We start from the raw sequence: 19,482 nt of genomic DNA, 5'->3' as shown, positions 1-19,482 counted from the left end.
ATGACCCTATACTAGACTATCTGCGAATTTGAACGTGTAATTGATAGGCCAATCAGAATGCCTTCTGAGTCTTGGTCCATTGCTCTCACAATAAGCTCATTTCACCAGTCATTCTCATTCTAAATGTGTGTAAATCACTTCCACCATAATAACAACTGATACTCTTCACTTATCCAGCTTAAGTCTTGGATTTTGGACAAAACATGGGTTCATTGACCGAGCAATGATGTTTTTGGCGGCTGTTCATTGTACTGTGTTTCTTCTCTTATAGCTTTTTAAATACCTGGTGCAAGAAGCCTCTAACCAATTGTAATGCCTTTGATGTTGGAAACACCTGTGCATACCAAACGAATATAGTTAGATGTTTGTTATGGTTTGACATTTTTTAAGTTATAAAAATTGCCTGTGATGATGAACTATTTGCAACTTCCATTAAAAATGTTGCCCTTTGCTTGTTTGAATTTTAGAGGCTGTCCTCAGCCATAAGAAAAGTCATCCAAAATATTTTTCAACGTTCTGATAAGTGATAATCATCAATCCTGATTTCAGGTTGTCGGAAATTGAGTTTTTGTCTCACTATTTTTGAATTTTGTGTGTACGAATTTGCTGTTTACAAGTCAAGTCGATTATAATTAAGAGCGTTTTTCCTTTCCATATTTTTTATTGTCTGATATAATTGAATTGTCTGACATCATTGCTCTTGCATGAAGATTTCATGTTGATGTATGATTTATTTTAGGTTGAAGGCCAAACTCCGGATGTTAATCTAGTTTGTTGTTCAATCCCATCGTAAACAAGTCAAGCTGAAGCGTATTGCAACAACACGAAGGCAATGAAAAGCGTCCAAGCAGAAATATTTCTAATAAGTAATATTTTAGGAGAGGTTTGCCAGTTATTTTAATCTTGGCACATCCTGTTATTGACTCTTGCAAAGGTGTGCCTTGAATTTCATCCTGTCTCTACAGCAGCAAAAACAAGTAGGCTGTTTTTATGTTCTCATTAAAGTTGGTGTTTAAACCAAAGGTTTCCTTTTTTTCGTAAAGAAAGATCTTCAGTGACAAGTGCATCCTTGTTTTCATAAAAGAAGACAGAAAAGAAAGAAATATGTTTTATTTAATGGAAAACATCCTTCACAGTCCATTGATCCTCCACCGTTTATTTCCTTTATAAAATATTAACATAATCAAACTTCCTCTCAAAATTAATCATAACATTATATTTCCAGACAGAGTTAATTGTAGGCCTATTTTTTCTTGAAAGCCCCTTCAGCCCCACCTGCCCTCTCTTAGATCCAAGTAGATCTAAAGTTAGATGGTGCATTCCTGGAGTAAGAAAATATATTATGTGTATATAGCCGATCAATCTTGCAAGATAAAATGTAATATTGTATCTGCAAAGGTTGAAGCTGAAGCTGATGATGTCATACCCAATGTTGTGATGTCACAGTTTGGTTCAGCATGTTGCAGGCATATGTTGCTTAGATTAATCCAAATAAAATACATTGTATACAAATGACATTCATTGTATCGAATGACATTGATTGTATACAAATGTATACAAGAGATTGGTTTGTAGACTGACAATACAGTGCTGTTTGTTCTCTCAGTGTTTATGAGCTGCATACCGTATTTCCATTGTGGTTGTGCTGTGTGGAACATTTGTTTGTGTATTTCCAGAATTATTGCTTTGTCATTCCAATATCAAAGTGTCCCTAATTCTCATTTGTAACTGGGAAATTGCAATTTTCATACACATCTGGACTTTACAAACTTTCTCACAATCTGCTCTTTGGATGTTTTACCATAACCAATTAAAAGTGAATTGCTCAGTTTCAATTACTGCATTATTAAGAGATTTCCAGCTGCATAAAACAAATTGGACCACAAGACGAAAAAAAAGAAACTACTATAAGTACACATTGTAAAGCCCTCACTTTATTATGCCCTAAAATATTGTATTTCAATTGTAATTATCGTACATGTATAAAACCAAGCAGAATGCAGAATTCAGTGCTTTTTCTACAGTTTCAGTTCTTTCTCCCTCAAAAAAAAGGGAAGTTGTTTTTCAACGTCGTCGAGTAAACTGGAAGACACCCACAAAGGAGATAATATGGTTTATGTGCCTTTAAATTTGGGGGCACTATGAAATGGATACTACGTCTATCAGTTGATGAACTCTGTAACCCCTGACTCACCGTACCATAACTTAACAGATTGTGCATACCTCCAGGACTATTTGGGTTATTTATGGTATATAATGGAACCCATCAATCAATTTGCTGGAATTCAGAAGATGTTTCAACCGTCAAAAGTTCTGATAAGATCTTGACACAATTTACTTACAAAAATCCATCATTTGTGTTTGTTAATAGTAACACTTTTTTGTGGGACCAAAACTGGGTCAAATAATCTAACTCCTCCTCTCCTACCCACCCTTGTCTAGTGAGGAACGGAAGTCTTGGAAATGCTTGTAAAATAGTAAAGAAAGCCAAACAGGAAAGTCTAGCAACCTGCTCAGTTTGGAAATGGGGCTCCTATGTCCACAGGGTAGACTTGTAGTAGTGACAGGTTGTTAACAGAGTTCATTAGGAAAGGCAACGTGGGTAAATATTGGCCACAAAAAAATTGGATTGGTTCAGGGCATTGTTTGTACCATGAAAAGTTGCCCATTTTTGAAGAATAGTTTTTTGACAGTATTAAGTAAACTTAATTTTAAAAAAAGAAGTGCAAATTTAAGTGTCCCAGAAGGGACATCATTCAAATGCAAGCAGTTATAAAAACAAATCTTTAATAGTTTGTATTCTTAATGCCTTGTTTTGTCAGATTGTCTTAGGACTTGATCAAACAATATCATTTGTCATTACCAGCACCTTTTTGACTTTCTCATCTGGTGTAATTTACTGCGATATTTTTTTCTTGCATACCTCAAATTCCCCACTAAACTGTCGAAGCTCACTTTCATTCCTGCATTTATAAATTTCAAAGATTTAGATTTTTTTTTGGGGGGGGGGGAGAATATAAGGCACAGAGAATCAACTGAAGCCACTTGTTATGCTAAACAACCTGAAAGATTTACTCTCATCACTCAAAAACACCAGATCCTGTTGGATAAAAATCTCCAACTAAACCACAAAATGCTTCAGGACAGAAGGTCATTCCATGACAATTATTTGTGGTCCATCAAACGTCCTTCTGTGACGTCAAACTCTAGTGGTTCCACCTATGGTGCTGTGACTGAAATGACCATATATGGGCATTCTAAATCTGTGATGTCACAATGTGTAAGTGGGTGGGTAGCAGGGGGTAGTTTGGTCTTGTTTTGGTAACCAGTCCAAGAAACCTTTGAATTCTTAAATTAATGACCAGTTCCCTGCCATCTAATGTCCTTTAACCACTGAACAAGGTTGTTTTCCCTTTCTCAATGAATCACTCTTATCTGAGTAAAAGCACTGGAAAGCTTTCCTTTTATATGTTGTTTGTAAACAGAAAGTTTAAGATGTAATTATTTGCTTTTCTGGTTCAAAGAATCTTTTCTATTAGGGAATAGAAGATGTGGGTAGATGACTAAATGACTTAATGGTCCCATCTAAACAATCTGTGACAGGGTTTCCAAGGCTGTGATACATTGAAAGGATCAGAAATGAGAGCACCAGCTTTTCCCCTTCATCCCTGTTGATATCAGCTTTAGGAGGAAAACAGGGATGGTATGCCTTTTATTGTACAAGATAATAATGTTCATGGTTCAAGTCCCTTGGATTTTCCCTACAGCTCATGAATAAAAGTGTTCCAATCCACCCTGCATGCCCCAAGACCAAGTACTTTGGAATGCTGAGAAATTCAATGCAATCGACACTGCATCCTGCAATGGTACATGTACATGATGTGGTGCTGCTTTGTGGTCAGTCTGGCACCAATTTAAAAATTCCAAGGAAAGTAATAATACGTTTCCGGCTAATTCTTAAAATAACTATAATTGGATATTGAATCAGCATGGAATGCAAGTCAAACAAACTGAGATATTTTTATGACAAGTTATCTGATATGAGTGTGTAAATAGACAGATACCCTGGGGTTAAATTTCTTCAAGACCAACTTGGTCTTGAAGAAAGATTGGATCAGTTGTATCTACAACAATTGAATTTGTTTTCTCTCAGGGAAACAAGACTGATGTTTTGACCCTTCTTGTTGTTTACAATGCAAGATTAGATTCATTCATAACAACATTCAATGTTGATGTTTGTGTACGGCCTACCTTCCACGTCCACCAAACCTACCCCCTCCATCACTATCCGCCACCCACAAACCTCCCCTCTCCCCTCTCCTGACCCCTACAAGTGTTCTCATCCACTCCTTACTACCCCCGTCCTTCTCCTCCTCCCTCCCATCCTAATCACGGTCGATTGTACTGTAAATTAATCAGCTGTAGAGGGCTCACTTCTCATAATGTGTGCATCAAGTTGTTCCTAAAAACCTTCAACTGGTAACCCACTGATGACATGTATAGCGCCCTCTTGAATGAGCTGTTTATTTTATCCACATATCAGACTTATCCAGAATAAAAGGAAGTACAGTTACAGACCATTTCTAATTTTGTAAAAACAATATTTCACTTGTTTGTAAAAATCAGAATTAAACTCATTGATTTATTTTTTCTCAGCCATTTATTTTAAAATTCCATTCTATTTGATTCATAATACACTGACTTTTAGTTACAAATACTTGTATCTAGAGCAATAATTCAAACTCATCCATGACATTGATGTGATCCACATACACTAGTCCTTCAATAAGTGGACTTTAATGATGATAAACTGAACCCCTAGTCAAGAAACAAACCTCTTACTTTCTAGTTCAGAATCTGGTATTAAAGTTTAAGCAGGTTTATCCCAACAACATTTTGTCTTGATGTGGGCACTCGAAAGATTGAAATCCTCCCTACCCTCTCCTGTCCCCCCCCCCCAAAAAAAAAAAAACGAAAAAAGAATTAAAAGAAAAGAGTCTTGTTCATGTGATAATTAAACTTCTTGCAAGTAAGGTTTGTGCATGCAAAAGTGTCATGATATATATCACTTGCTGTGTTTGCTTTTGAGGTTTTTGTAACACCTAGTATTAATACCTCTATCAAACACTCAAAATGTTACTGAGTGTCACTAATGAGATCAAAATCCAGTTTATAAGTAAAGGATAATACACGAGAAGCGCACCGTTTGTGGGTTTTTGCCCTCGGACCATTCATAACCCGGGAATACTTTTCACACTCCAAGAATTCTTTATTATTGCTCGCACAAAGGTCTTTGCACATCTCCATTACCGATAAAGTTGAGCTTAATATTGTTGCAGTTGAAATTAAAATTTTGTGTTGTTTTCATGTTGTGGATAATGCAAAAACGGAAGAAAATATCTCCATATCAATAAGACATTGTCTTTTTCAAAATGGGAAATTATGTTTATTCATTACAAAAAGACAATGATGTGACATCATTGATATTATTTAGTCAATTAGGTACATTTAAGGTGTTAATCAGTGTGAACTTGCTCTTACCTCAGTAATTATTAGTTGTCACCTCGCTTAGTAATATATACATGTAGTGATCTATTATACTTGGCTATTATGATAATGTTAGTTTAAACATTCCATCCTTTTTTCATTGTCAAAGCTTGTTGTAACAATTCTTTAGTTGTTTAAGTGGGGGAAGTTTAAACAATCATGAAATTGTTGCCAGCCCCATTTTTAAAATTATTTTTCCAGATAAGTGGTTACCACCTGCAAGGTAGTTACCAATTGCTTTCTTGGTTGATAGTGTTTAAACCAAGCTTTTGATTTTCTGTTGCTCGTTGCAACTCAATTTTCCTTTTCTCTAAGCATTCTTGGTAACCTGTGGTATTAAGCCAGTTGCATCCACTGTTGTGCCGTTGCACACAGCTTGCATAAGACACCTCACAATCTTCTATGCCAATACTAAGGTGTGTGTAGGAAGTGTAGGCACACCCATGAAAATATCCCAATGGTCCTTGAGGCAGTGGATGGGATAGAGGACTGGGTGAGTTGACTCGGATCTGTAGGGGTATTGAAAATGGTAAATTTTACTCTGTTGCCAGAAATTAAAAACTAAATGATTAAATAAAAAAATGTGATACTAAATTACTTCTAGCTTAGCTTATTTCCTTCTTTTCTTGTAAAAGTATAACTGTATAGTTATCAAAATATCATTTAGATCATCACACCTTTGACCCAACTCAAAACAAATCGCTCTCGATGCCAGCTTTTTCCAACATCTTAGGTTTATTGTTCTAAGCCTACCTCGGTACGTCCAGCCCGGCGCCTTTACATGGCTCCCAGAGAAAGTGTGTTATACATTGACTTGGTTCTTGCTAGTAAGCATAAAAAATCTTCAACTCCGTGGCTCAATGGAAAAGATCAATTTCTTTTTCTAACTTATTATAATTATGTACAGGTCATAAATTTTGGGTTTCAATCATCTTTTTCATCATGTCTCCTGATGATGAGCAGAGCATACTGTTTGAAATGTCCAGTTAAACCAATTTGCAGACCTCCCATTCATTGGTTCATCCTTTAATCTTTTTCATTGTTTACTAAAATTTAAAAATATCCTTGAAGGTTGTGATTTCATTTTAATCTCAGTGAACCAAGGAAGGTTTCTGCATTGGTTTACAGAATCAGCAATAACAGTGATTTGTGGGGGTTGGTATTCAGTCAAGCGTAAGCCGACAGGTTTGATTTAATTATGTTTATAATAATTATGATTTAGTGATGAACAACACGTCTGACAATCACTCAGGGAAATCCCAAGTCATTGTTCACCGCCACCAAATTAGAATGTTTTAATTGATTAATTGAGAGCATTCCGGGGAAATCACCAGAGCATTCCCTAATACATCATGATCACTGAACCAGATAGAAATACTTAATTAGTTTTTAAACATTATCTTCATCAATGTCTTTGTCCTGTCGGTCTTCGTCTAATATACATTATTATCGAAAGCTTGGCCATCTGTTATCTACATTGAATGTAGGTACAGTCCCCCAGTATGGTCAGCCCACTCTTCACACATGAATCCCTACCCACAACCATCCGGCTTCCTACAATGTACTTCAGCATTCAGAGAAAAAAGTGTGATAATACGTTTCAACATCAACAGTACTGTGGTGAACTGTTTTGCAGAGATGAAACTATTGTTTTAAGCCGTCTACACAGAGGGAAGATCTTCCCATTTTTAAAAACAATTTGAAATTTTTTTTAAAGAGTTTTAAATACAGCTTTTTCTTATTCGTCGGAGCAACATTCACATAAAAAGAAACTCTGTTATGCTTTCTTACCATGCAGTTGCTGCAATATTTCTTGTACATATGCTTGATTCCCTGACGTTGTGGTCTGGTTACGGACTCCCACTCTGCAACCCAGTCACACACACTTAACTGCATCTGGCCTTCAAGTACTTTACCTGCAAGGATACCAAATATATTTTTCTTTCATAAAAAGTGTGGCCTTCCTTATGAAAAGAAAAGTTTATTAATTTCAATACGACCATTATGGATTCAAAATAATTATGTTTTTCTGTAATGATGTATCTGTACTGGACTTTCCCACTGACGTCTGGAGATTGTTATCAACAAAAGAATCAGAAGAATGTTCTAAGTGTTCTATTCTATGAACAAAAATAATATTTTAAATGTATAGGCATTGACATATTTGATGTATGTACATTGGATTCACCATGATGCAGTATTTCAAGTTGTTAACTCACCTGTTATGAGATATATTTTGGTGATGATTAACTCTGGTACACCACACAGTGCCTCCATTGCTGGTGTCACAAGTTTAACTTGCCGATGTATTCCGTCCTGCACCTGGTCTTTGAACACTCTCTGTACCTGGACTTGATACTCATACTGTCCAGGCAAGCTTTCTGCTGACTGGAATGGGGATTTTCCTAACACCTTTCCTCGGAAAACTGCAAATACAAAAAGAAAGAACATGGTTCATGCTCTCCCCTGGTCGTAATAAATGCAATATGTTGTGTACATGTATTTGTTGTGTGAAAAAGCATGTGCCATCCCCCCCCCCCCCCCACCACCGAAACCCCCATCCCAACTTGCATGACCCCCTCAGACCCAGACCTTTTTACCAAATTTAATCATTCTATTGCATGGGGACATTTTTTTAGTCCAGTATATTTTTTAAAATTAACTATGATCATTTGAAAATGTGTTTTATGTTTAGATTTGGTCACTAATTTGTTGGTTTTTATTTGCAAAGAGGTGGGGTTTGGGGTGGGGGTAGGGTGGTAGTGTTCCACTATATAACTAGGACTACTCATTCGGTTATATTAAACTATAATAAAATCAGTTTTCTTCTGTTTCCTTCTGTGTGTTAACTAGTTGCTTATGCAAATTAGGCTGCTACAGTTTTTGTGTGTGTTTATGTCAGGGAGTGTTTGGTGAAGAGGGCAACAGGTGGCACACCTCTCTGTTCGTGAAGCCGTGCTCCCCTTGTTAGCTATAAGCAGGCGAGGCCAAGCCTCATTGCCATGGGCTTCTTAAGAAACTACAGTATGAAGGGGCTGAAATCTTGTTTTGAACCCTTTCTGTACAGTTGTTTCTTATTGAAAATGATAATTGTTACATAATTCAATGTGATAAAAGTTATCTCTGATCAGGTTGGAAACCAATGAGACACAGCCGCAAACTATGAAATTGATGAAAGGCGGACATGTTTTCTCATTAAGTGATTTTGGTAAGCGTTTGTCTCCTGACGACGGACAGAGTATATGCTGTCCGAAACGTTGAGTTCAACCGGTTCTTCTCAGAACCACCACATACTCACAAAAGAGATTAATTTCACATGGTGCCACCGCAAACTTACCGGTGCCTTGCAAGAATTAGTCATTAGATTGTCTTTGTGATACTTTATCCATATTAATTACTATGTAATTGAAGCTAACTCATTCACTGAGTGTACATGACTCATCAAATCAAATGAGAAACCTTAAACCTACTTACCGAAATTGGCGTCGCAATAATATTGCTGTGGATGTCTCAGTTGACAAGTACAACCTTTTACAGAGGTAACAGAGATGGTTATAATTATACTAATTGAAAGAACAGCAATTGTGTTTGAAGTTACGGTAGCCATTGCAGGAGGAAAAGACTAGAAAATGGACTAGTTCTGTCGTCGTACAAATCGGCCTCACAAAGTGATTTTGTATTCACCTTGCTAACAGTTATATAGTTTTTACCCAGCTTCCCACACTAATAAAGTCAAAAGTTTCCCAACTATTTATTTGATTTCTGCTGATATTTTTGTGATGATACTTACACCCCTCTAGCTTTTCAAGTTCAATGTTATTATCTATACATGTGCTTTTGATGCCATAGGGTGGATGTAAAGAAAACAGAACAGCAATTTGTAAGTTTGCTTCATGGGGTTTTCATTTCTGCCTGCATTTTGCCAGCAGGTGTGCCTCAGCGTGGGTTGCAAAATAGTGACGTCATGAGATATGTTGTTGCACTTGTAGTGTGTCTGAGATCTTTCTGGATTTGCGCCTCGGGTTTACAACATTCCATCAACATTGTCTTCACGTCAAAAACATTTATGATATACCGAAAAGACTCACCTGTTCCCTTATTTTGATAAGATATTGAAATTACACATTGTTTTCACTGGAAACATTGAATTTGTTCATTTGCACAAGAAAATTGTGCAAAGGACGAAGCAATAATGGTAAAGTGCTTTGCTCAAGAGCACAGCACCATGTTCCCACCGTCAGGATTCGAACCACGGCACACGAGTCGAACACCGTAACCACTGAACCACAGCACCCCACATGGAAAATTTGCATTAGGGACTGTTCTTTAATATAATATTCATTGAAGTTTATTATTCCTTTTAATGTAAAATCAAATGGAATTACAGTCACAAAAACAAACTTGTTAAGTTTCCTTTACTTTTAATAATTTATTCAGATATTTATGCAGCATATTAAACTAAAGCCATGTTGTGCTTGTGCTATACAATATAATGTTCATTTATAATCAGGCATGCAACTTTTCCTCGGATCAGCTGATTTCCTCTTTTTTCACTTCCAATGTGTGCCATTGAAAATAGAAAAACACTGTACAAAGTCTTGGAAAGATTTGAATTTCCTCTTTTTTTGTGACTTCCCAGTTGCATGGATGTTTATTGTAAGTGCTGGGTTTCATAAAAATTAATTCTTTAGGAAGAAAATTGTCAATAAAAAAAAAAATTATTGTAAGTGCTGGGTTTCATGAAAGTTAAATCTTTAGGAAGAAAATTGTCAATAAAATGTATGCTTTTATTTAAAAAAAAAAACACCAAAAAAACAGTATTAAGCAGATACACACCCAGGATCAATGTGTTTGTGCCCATTCTGTCATTATGAATGCCAAAAGAGAATACAAAAGCACTGCAATATATTGTTTACATGTAAAATTCTACATGAGTATATGAACAATCACAAAACATTATTGCAGTTTTAGTTTAAGGATTCACAATAATATTAAGGGAATAAATATTTGCTTGGCTGGTTTAAAAAAAAACACACGTATATTTAAAACCGGCTAGGGCCTGCATGTCGCATGTTTGAAACCAGCCATTGTGAGATAGCCCTCTGGCCATGTCTATATGGTAAATACATGTATGCCTCACACATGTATTGCTAAAAATCATATGGAAATGGCGCGCACAGCAAACTATGCAATGTGGTGCAGAATGCAGGAAATGTGTTTAAAAGCAGCTGGTGTTTTATCATCAGTTTAAAACCACCCACATGACAGGCTCTTGACCAACACGAATGGGTAAACTGTCTCAGGCATTTATGAATTATGTTTAAATTTATAAGATTTTGTCCAACTATGTTTTGGCAGCTAACATTTTGTTCAACAACTTATAATATAAACTTTACATTAGCGGAGATAGTTCTTGTCTAATTTGTATGAATTTTGTCAGATGAGGAATTATGTATAATATATTTTTAAGCATAGTCTTAAATGATATGGGTTTGATTAATTGACCCAAATAGACTGGAAGTCAGCCATCTTTTTTGCCATCCAGTTTCTTATGGATCTTGATTTGCATTGCTTGGTGTCTTTTAAGCCGTTTGGCCACACACTTATTGTAGCGTTTACTCTCTGTCCAGGCACACCTATTTCCTTCCATGTCTTCTTGCGGTACACACTTTGAGAACAGACTCTCACAGTCTTCAATCATAAGATGTGCAGAGCCCAGAGGATCATGGTAACAGATGTTACCAGTCACTGATGATTGGTTGTCATGGATACCAGGAATACTGTTATCTTGTTGATCAATCTGAAAAACAATATGAAATGAGAAATAACTTCTACATTGTTATCCTGTGAAGACTTTAAGGCTAAGCAGTTGGAGAACATGTATTTTACACTAAAAGAAGAAATTGTATGCAAATGGTTCTCTCACTTACCAGACAAAATCCACATCCAAGAATGTATCCAGACCTGAGTCCTATACGTTGGTCAAATGTTAAATCTTGAAATTGCTGAACCCATTCACACATACTGAAGAAAACCTCTCCCTCAAGCTCCAGACCTTCATTCAAGATGAGGGAAAACAACCAAATAAAATCTCTTTGAGTCAATTTCATATCATCACAGGTCTAGTATCTACACACTTGACAGTAGAATGTGCTCTGGAGGACTAAAACTGAGGTTCAGTACTTGTGATTAAAATTTGTGAAGCTACTGCATTTGCTAATTAATTTGTTTCCTTGAATTTGGAGTCTGAATCTTTCCCATGAAATGTTGATTTTTTCCAGGAAAATGCATTCCTACTTTGTGAAATTATCAAGAAATCTTCCGTTCATTCACCTGTCAAAATGTAAAGTTCTCCCATTGCCATCTCTGTAACTCCACATTTCCCTGCTGAACTTGATGTGATCATTTTAATCCTCTTTCCTCGGGATACGATAGATTCTGAACCTTTGAAGACCTTGGTTGCTTTGATGGTATATTCAAGAAGGCCGCCCATTGCTGAGTGTCCTGTTCCTGAAGATTGGACCGCAATAACTCGGCCCTGTATCACTGAATCAAAGAATTGTATTCAAAGTGATTCTTTAGGATTTTATCACTGTTCTCCATTTCTTTTTTCTACTGAAATACGGGTGATATTAATTCTTTATTGTTTTATAATGGTACCTTAGGGGGACATTCCCAGAGGATTGTTCACAACTTTAAGGACCCCTAACCCCAATTTTCCTTATCCTTCCCCCACGAAATCTGGTCGTTTTGGACCATAAGCAATCGATGTATCCTATTTGCGAGATTAAAATTTTGCTTCTAAATAATAGGAGTTGTGACATGAGGGAGATTGTTGTCGCCCTGAGGTATGACTTATAAGCCTTGTGGTTGCGAAGGCTTTGCATCTAGTGTTGTTAAGCAAATTAAATCTGATTATGTACAGTAACGCTAAAACAGCATTGAAATCAATGCACTCCTCAAAACATGGCTTTTTTAACCTTCTGTTTTTTAGAAAATTTACTCAGTATGATTGACATGATAAATTATAACAAGAAGAAATTCTAAACTTCATGTCAGTGAAACAAACTGCTGTTAATGCCGAAAGTTCAACTCCGATTGGATGGTGCGCAGATTGCATATGTATATCTGCATGTTTAGACATATCACATTATCAGACGTTATACAGGAGACTTGGCTCCGTCGATAACGGGTGATACTCAGACTACCACATGGCTGTTATGACGAAAAGTGTCTGCTTGCGCTCATATAGGGTAGATTAACAGGAATTAATTTTGCTTAATCTTAAAGTTATAATCGTTCTACAAGGATGGTTATGAATGTTTTATTGTTATTTTTGTTATCCATATTTGGCAGTCCTTGGGAATTGGCCAATTAGTGCTTCCAACACAACAACTTTTAATTATTTCTCAGTAATCAAGTATGATATGCAGATTTTAGCAGCCCCATCGAGTCAACAAGGAAAGGACCATTTATCGTGACATTTATACCTTCATGTTTATTAAAAAAAAATCATAATTTAAAAACCAGAGAATTTGCTCAAAGTTTGTGTGGTTCCATTCCATTCCTCCATGCTTTAATACCATTCTACACATTTGGGGGTCCCATCCCTGTTATATCCAATCTGACATCTATTTTATAATTATGATGTCCTCCATAAATGCAGTCCTCCAAGAGTGATCATGAATCGCAAACTATACCTATCCAACAAAATGAAACATTGTTTAATGTCATTCTTAATTATTCCTGAATGGCAGTTTAGAAAAAAAAAAAAAGATACCGGTACATGTACCGGTACTTGGGACAGGAAAAAATGTCACACTTTGGACCTTACGTATAGAACGACTCCGTCTCCCAAATGCTGTTTCATGAGTGACCTGCATGACTTGTACAGTGTAAGCTGGACTTGTGCACACGGTACTTTTAGAAGAATAAACCAAATAGTCTGCAGTTTCTTACCAATATCAGCACGGCAGATTTTCTCCTGTGGGTGTTTAATGGGACAACTACATTGAGCTGCTAGATTTTGTGGTTCCATCTGCCCCAACACAAGCAGCACCCCCATCCATAGCCACACACTTGTCTGGAAAACGACCTCCATCTTTGCACCTCAGCCCCTTCAAACTCTGCAATGAGTGTCTTGTTGTGAGACCACCCCTAGTCTGCCTTTGGCTCAGCAAATGTCACCATGTCAGACAGCCATCTACTGCCCAGAGACCAGGGGAGCAGTGTGATTAAACTCATGATGACAGAGACGTTGTACTCAATGGGGAGTCAATATCAGACCAGTGGGGTGGAATTTGGGTGAAGTTAAAGGGGCAGCTTAGATTCATGCCCTGTAAGCTCAAGCTTGAATTGATGGGTATTTTTAAAAAAGAAAAAGTTCCAAGTCAAAGCAACATCAACGGTGGAATAATTGTTTCCGAAAGTGGAGGTACCCAGCTTTTTCATGTTCATGTGAATTATACATTTCTGAAGTTTTCAGAATCAAAAAGTGGGGATTTCTGGCAGGGCAAATGTCTCCTCCCCCCCCCCTTGTTCTTCCCCTTAATCTGCCACCTACACTTCCAAGAACACTTACTCCGAAGAAAACTCTCAGAAATTCCATTGATATGTATTCACTGCACCCTACTTGAGGAACGTGGGGATAAACAAGCCATGCCCCCCCCCCCCCCTTAAAAAAACACATGTACGCTTTGGTTGTAATTAATTATTCTCATGCTCTTTCCATTCTACAGTTTGTGAAAGATTAATGTAATGAGAGATTACATTAAGAGGGAAAATGCCCCTACAGTGTCAAGTGAAGTTCAGTCATGCAACCCCCCCTCCCAACAGAGGCTTTGGAGGGAATCCCATTCACTCTAGAAACCAATTTTGAAACAAACAAATACAAAAACAACAAAGAAATTATATTCAGTCAATGAAATCGTGTATTAATAAAATCAGTAATAAATGTCATATTGCAGCATATTTCCTAAGAGTGTAACTGTAAAACATTATGTATTACATGATAAACATAAATGACTAATCTACATGTCTATTATCTAAATACAGAATTAACAAGCAAGTTAAAATTGCACAAAGTTAGAGAGATTTTGAGGATAAATCATAAGACATGAACAAATGTGCAAAGTTTTACAAATTATATGTAAATGTGTTTTACAAAGTTGTTTGGATATTAAACTAAGAATAGTTTACAGTAAAGAAAGTGAAGAATCAATTTTTAAATAAATCTCCAGTGCTTAATGCATATTTCACAATCAACTTTCATCATGGATGTCAAAGGCATATGTTGTAAGGAGTGGAATAAAACAGGCATTTAGGAAGAAGAGTTCATAATATCATCAATTAAATGGAATAAATATAATTCTAAATTTTGATTTACACATTAATTAAGTTACGATGTAAGTGGTGTGTTCTTTCCAAAACAAATTTGAAAGACAGAAACATCATAGCATATAAATATCTTTACAAGCTTTGATTTGTTTTCACTGCACATCACATTTTCTATTAAAAAAATCACAATCATTGGAATGTTCTTTGAACCCTGCATACTCAGGCTAAATTAATCTTGATACCAAAATCAAATTTATTTTTCATTAGGCACAAACATGCAGTATTTTTGACTACAAAAATGGAAACAGTGATTCAAATACTCTGTGTGCTTAATTTAGGACGGATTATAGACACTTTGAGTGCAAAATTGCCATAAGCTAAGACCGATCTAAAACAATTCTGTGAGACATTTGAGCTGATATGTTGACTTAGTCTCCTGCAGGGACCATTGCGAGCCTCTTTATTTCTGGCTCACAGTAACAATGGTGTGTTTTTTTCCCCTTCATTTTTTTTACATTTTGCAATGAAAAATGCATTTGTCCTTTTTTTATCAAAAAGTTCTATTTCAGATGTTAATTTTACAACGTACTCCTATATAAGAATTACATTAAATTTCTGTAGCACACGGTAAAGAAAGCAAACCTTGATTTACACACTTTAAAATTCAAGTAAAAATTAAACACACTCTTTTGTCTCACACAAGGGTGGCGGGGGGGGGGGGGGGGGCTGTGGGGGAGGCAGCACAAATATGAAAATATCAGAAATATGGATCTGGTAAGAAATATGGTTAAAAAGTTGTAAATATTTAGAGTGGTTGATTGCTCCTGCAATGTGTAAATTTCTTCACATCGAAAGTGAGTTTTCATAAAACAGTTTGCACTAATAGATGAGTATTTCGGGGAGTGTGTTTGTATTGTAGCAATTTTCATATCTATCATTTCGTACCCATGAGCAGTCTTGCTGGTTTCCACATCGGACACAACTTCTTTTCTTGTAATGTGCCTGACCCTCGCAGCTTCTGTAGTTGAAGGTGCAGGTTTTTCCGGCTGCTGACACCTTACGGCCATGAGACGCCATACGGAGTAGATCTGTAGAAATCTGAAATAACAGGAACCAGAAAAATGCAGGACATTATTTACAGTAAATAACTGTGTTTGTAAATTTACTGTGTCCTTAAAATGTGAACCGTTGACAGATGCCATGTACCCAAGCTCTATAGTGCATTCCTGTCATTTAAAAACTGCTACATGTTGGTGCAGGTTATATACCTGATAAATGAACAAATATGTACCTCAAGGTCATTTCAATTTATGAAAGTATTTTTAATTAGTCCCATAAAGTGATAGTATTTGTTTCTATACATTTGTAACAAAACTTAAATTTTTAGTAAGAATCATTCATACCTTTTTTTCTACATAAGAAAGTAGAGTCAGTAGACCTGCCTCTTTTGTTTTATGTTCAAGTATTTCTTGATCGGTTGGTACACAGATTTCTAAGTCTATTTGACTGGGCTTGAATTGAAGTTATCTTGTGTTAATTTCTCACCTCACAAGAGTTGCAGTTCTCAAGGTAGGCTCCGTTGATTAAACCTTGCTGTTGGAATGACGTCAACTTCGTCCATTTGGCATTCCACTGGCAACCATGTGATCGCAACTCACCAGTAATAAAATCTGTGTGTCCTAGAGATAAGAAATTATAGAAACAGATAAATATCTGCTTTCTCTCAGAAGAAAAGTGGTAGATTATTTGGCAAGTAGTTAAAATATTTGATAGGGACGTGCATTGACATTACAGATTCATTTTTTACTGTGCTACACTGCTACAAGGGGTGGGGGTGCTCGAGGAATGAGAAATGATACATGTGAATCTTTTCTTAGTGATATATTTTATACAATTGGGGAAGGTTGCTTTAAGAAAAGAAAGTATGGTGTTTTTTTTGTAAATAGTCAAAGCTCATTGTGGAGAGAAATATAACAAAATTGTGTGCTGAATGTAGAGTTGTGTTCCAAGTGAATTTTGAAAAAAAATCATGGTCCATGCAATGAAAGTAGATTTTTTAAAATTGAGGGCGTCGTGTTTCTTTTAATTTTTTATAACTCGATAATATTTATAAATTTCTTTGGTTTTGCATTCCCACTACTTTCACAATTGTTCCTCATAAAGACAATGCTTCTGCATCTACTTACCTGTGATAATGTAGTTGTCTCCAACATCCAGACCTGTCCGATCACACTTCTCCATCCTTCTTTGAATGATTAGGTTATCTGATGTTACAATACCGATCCCCTTGAAGACAGTGGTGATGTTCACCTCGTAATGAGCAGTGTGAATACGACCAAATAGAGGATCTCTCTCCTGTGTGAAGTGCTTAGATACAATCTTGCCTTTGATGACTGTTGGGACAATCACAAATACACCCGTTATGAGGATTTTTTTCTAATAGTTTTTGTGTCAGACAATATGTCTTTACAGTTTTAAATGACAGAGTTTGCTTCCAAAAGCTTGACATTACTACAATGGCAAAACTCAAACCAGTTTAGAATTCATCTCGATTTAAACTTACCAAATTGAGCCTCGCATACGATTTCTTGAGGATGATCTTGACAACCACAAGGGTCTTGATGAATCTGACAATCATAAGAGTCACCATACACCGTTGCCATAGGCAAGATACAGAGAACAAGTATCTTGAGATGAGGGAACATGGTGGAGGACGTTTTTCTTGGATTGCTGGTCGATGAAGATAGCTCAGGAAAACAATTCAAACTCTCTCAGTAGTGTTGGAAGTGTTCCTGTATGAAGCAGCTACTGATGTTCATTCAGTTTCTGTCTGGCCGCTCATCTGGTGTCCTTTTTATACATTCCAGAGGCTGTGTCTACATTGTATACTTGGTACAGGCTCCTCCCACTTTGTTGCTGTTCTTGATTTAGTGTGGGTGGTTGCTAAATATCCTGCATCATGTAATATTGAGTTTCTTGTGGTTGAGACACAGTGAATTTCTGAAAACCTCAACAATTCCAAAAAAACTTTGAACTAATAGTATTCTGTAATTCATAGTTCAACTGAGATTTCCATTTCCTCTTCCTGCAAATAGTAAATGTTTGGTATTTATTTCCAGGGACAATTTGTTTTCGTCTTTTGATTCAACTAAATTTCCTGCTCTTTATGGCTTCCTATCTGTTTTCTCGATAGCAGATTGTCTCTGTTTTCTCCAGTTTACAGATTTCCCTTGTGTTGGATTACAACAAAAGCATAGAATAGATTCACATTTGTTTGTTTAAAAAAGAGGGGTGGTAGAAAGAAGAGAGAGCAACTACAAAAAATATTGTTTTTGTTTAAAATGATTTCACTCTGTTTGTAAGACTTGTATTCCATCTGTGCTGTCATCACATGTCTAAACCAAACACTGATGAGGAGTTCAAATAATTTGCTGCTTGTGAGGTTATCAATTTTGAAGACCTTTTTTAAAAGATGTAGGTATTTATGTTACTTTAGCAGTCAAAAAAATGTTGTGTCTCTCCAAAAAGAAAAGAAACAGAAGAATTTCTGTGCCTGGATGCCCAGGTGTGGTTCATTGTGCCATTGAGAAAAAAACACAAAGACTGCTTTCAGATGCAACCCTTTATTGTTTGAGATGCATGCAACCTGTGATGTCATCATAAAAATCAATCATAGAATACTAATTAGTCAAGAGTGGGATGAAGTGATAATTCTTGCATGGTCAGTCATGTGTAGTGTGTTGAATGCCAGGTACAGATGGGATTATTCAAGGGGTGTTGGTACCAAATGAGATATTTGACAATTATGATAGATATCTACTATCATACGAAGGATCATGTGGGCACTTAAGGCCAATTATTGTAGGATGTGCCTTTTTTCCGAAGTTAGTCTTGTAAAAAGAGAATCCAAGGGATGGATTTAAGTGGCTAACTGCCCCCACAACTTCTTTGCATCTGACCAATGTTAATTGTCCACCTATTTCTTTAAAATATTTCCAAACTGGCTTTACAGAAATAACATCATTGATTCTAAAGTGCAGTTGTCATTGCTTACGGCCTTGATGTGTTGACTGCACATGTCAGCCAGCTCTCCCCCCCCCCCCATACAAAATGGGACTTAAACGTCCATCTTGGATTCTTCCCCTTGCATCATTTCTCCCTGGCTGATTCCGCATATTTAACAAGGTTAGCAGCAACTGAGAATCACTTCAGTTTCATCCTCTTATTCATTAAAGCGTGAGTATTATATTGGATTTTATTTTCATATTTAAAAAAATACGTACACTGTAGCACCAGAAATAATAATGACTGGAAAGCCAATTTCATAAGCTACTTTTAGGTGAAAACATTTCTGAAATTGCTCAATCTGTTTAAAAAAATAAGACAATTTAAATGCAATGACCCTAAAACCTGTTTCATAAAAAAGCAACTTATTGTGTGTTCTGACTGTTTGGAACAACAAAGAAAATGACACAGAATACTTGTTTCAACAACTGTCAACAACTGTAGTACACAATATCTTAATTAACCCTGCTTACATGTATGATTGATAAAAATCCACTTTTTTGAAAAGACGGGTCTTCAAAAGGACTTTGTTGA

At 36.3% G+C, this 19,482-nt stretch overlaps 3 protein-coding genes across 3 annotated transcripts; all 3 read right to left on the bottom strand.

Annotated features, from left to right (window-relative positions):
* Window positions 1-4,971: 4,971 nt before the first annotated feature.
* LOC119732563 (metalloproteinase inhibitor 3-like) lies at window positions 4,972-9,461 on the bottom strand. The gene is made up of 4 exons (XM_038206129.1): window positions 9,022-9,461; window positions 7,767-7,973; window positions 7,339-7,463; window positions 4,972-6,056 (listed from the first exon to the last, which is right to left on the bottom strand). The coding sequence occupies exons 1-4, from the start codon at window positions 9,152-9,154 to the stop codon at window positions 5,775-5,777; spliced, it is 747 nt and encodes a 248-aa protein (XP_038062057.1). The 5' UTR covers window positions 9,155-9,461; the 3' UTR covers window positions 4,972-5,774.
* A 655-nt stretch (window positions 9,462-10,116) lies between these two features.
* LOC119731564 (metalloproteinase inhibitor 3-like) lies at window positions 10,117-13,815 on the bottom strand. Its single transcript, XM_038204741.1, has 4 exons — window positions 13,507-13,815; window positions 11,881-12,093; window positions 11,478-11,602; window positions 10,117-11,347 (listed from the first exon to the last, which is right to left on the bottom strand). Exons 1-4 carry the CDS (start codon window positions 13,646-13,648, stop codon window positions 11,069-11,071), a joined length of 759 nt encoding a protein of 252 aa, XP_038060669.1. The 5' UTR covers window positions 13,649-13,815; the 3' UTR covers window positions 10,117-11,068.
* A 1,794-nt stretch (window positions 13,816-15,609) lies between these two features.
* On the bottom strand, window positions 15,610-17,722 carry LOC119731665. Its single transcript, XM_038204870.1, has 4 exons — window positions 17,447-17,722; window positions 17,070-17,276; window positions 16,429-16,562; window positions 15,610-15,981 (listed from the first exon to the last, which is right to left on the bottom strand). Exons 1-4 carry the CDS (start codon window positions 17,586-17,588, stop codon window positions 15,763-15,765), a joined length of 702 nt encoding a protein of 233 aa, XP_038060798.1. The 5' UTR covers window positions 17,589-17,722; the 3' UTR covers window positions 15,610-15,762.
* Window positions 17,723-19,482: the final 1,760 nt, after the last annotated feature.

This window comes from Patiria miniata, unplaced genomic scaffold, assembly GCF_015706575.1.
Source record: "Patiria miniata isolate m_02_andy unplaced genomic scaffold, ASM1570657v1 HiC_scaffold_24, whole genome shotgun sequence".
In the NCBI taxonomy this organism is placed as follows: Eukaryota; Metazoa; Echinodermata; class Asteroidea; order Valvatida; family Asterinidae; genus Patiria; species Patiria miniata.
This window is presented reverse-complemented; position numbering and strand designations above follow the sequence as displayed.

Coding starts and splice junctions, on each gene's coding strand:
- LOC119732563 (XM_038206129.1), bottom strand. CDS start 9,154: ATGGCTACCGTAACTTCAAACACAATTGCTGTTCTTTCAATTAGTATA. Junction 7,974..9,021: donor TTATTGCGACGCCAATTTCG/GTAAGTAGGTTT, acceptor TTGTATTTGCAG/TTTTCCGAGGAAAGGTGTTA. Junction 7,464..7,766: donor CAAAATATATCTCATAACAG/GTGAGTTAACAA, acceptor GTATCCTTGCAG/GTAAAGTACTTGAAGGCCAG.
- LOC119731564 (XM_038204741.1), bottom strand. CDS start 13,648: ATGGAGGTCGTTTTCCAGACAAGTGTGTGGCTATGGATGGGGGTGCTG. Junction 12,094..13,506: donor AATCTGCCGTGCTGATATTG/GTAAGAAACTGC, acceptor TCTTTGATTCAG/TGATACAGGGCCGAGTTATT. Junction 11,348..11,477: donor TTGGATGTGGATTTTGTCTG/GTAAGTGAGAGA, acceptor ATTGTTTTTCAG/ATTGATCAACAAGATAACAG.
- LOC119731665 (XM_038204870.1), bottom strand. CDS start 17,588: ATGTTCCCTCATCTCAAGATACTTGTTCTCTGTATCTTGCCTATGGCA. Junction 17,277..17,446: donor CGTATGCGAGGCTCAATTTG/GTAAGTTTAAAT, acceptor TTGTCCCAACAG/TCATCAAAGGCAAGATTGTA. Junction 15,982..16,428: donor AGAACTGCAACTCTTGTGAG/GTGAGAAATTAA, acceptor CTGTTATTTCAG/ATTTCTACAGATCTACTCCG.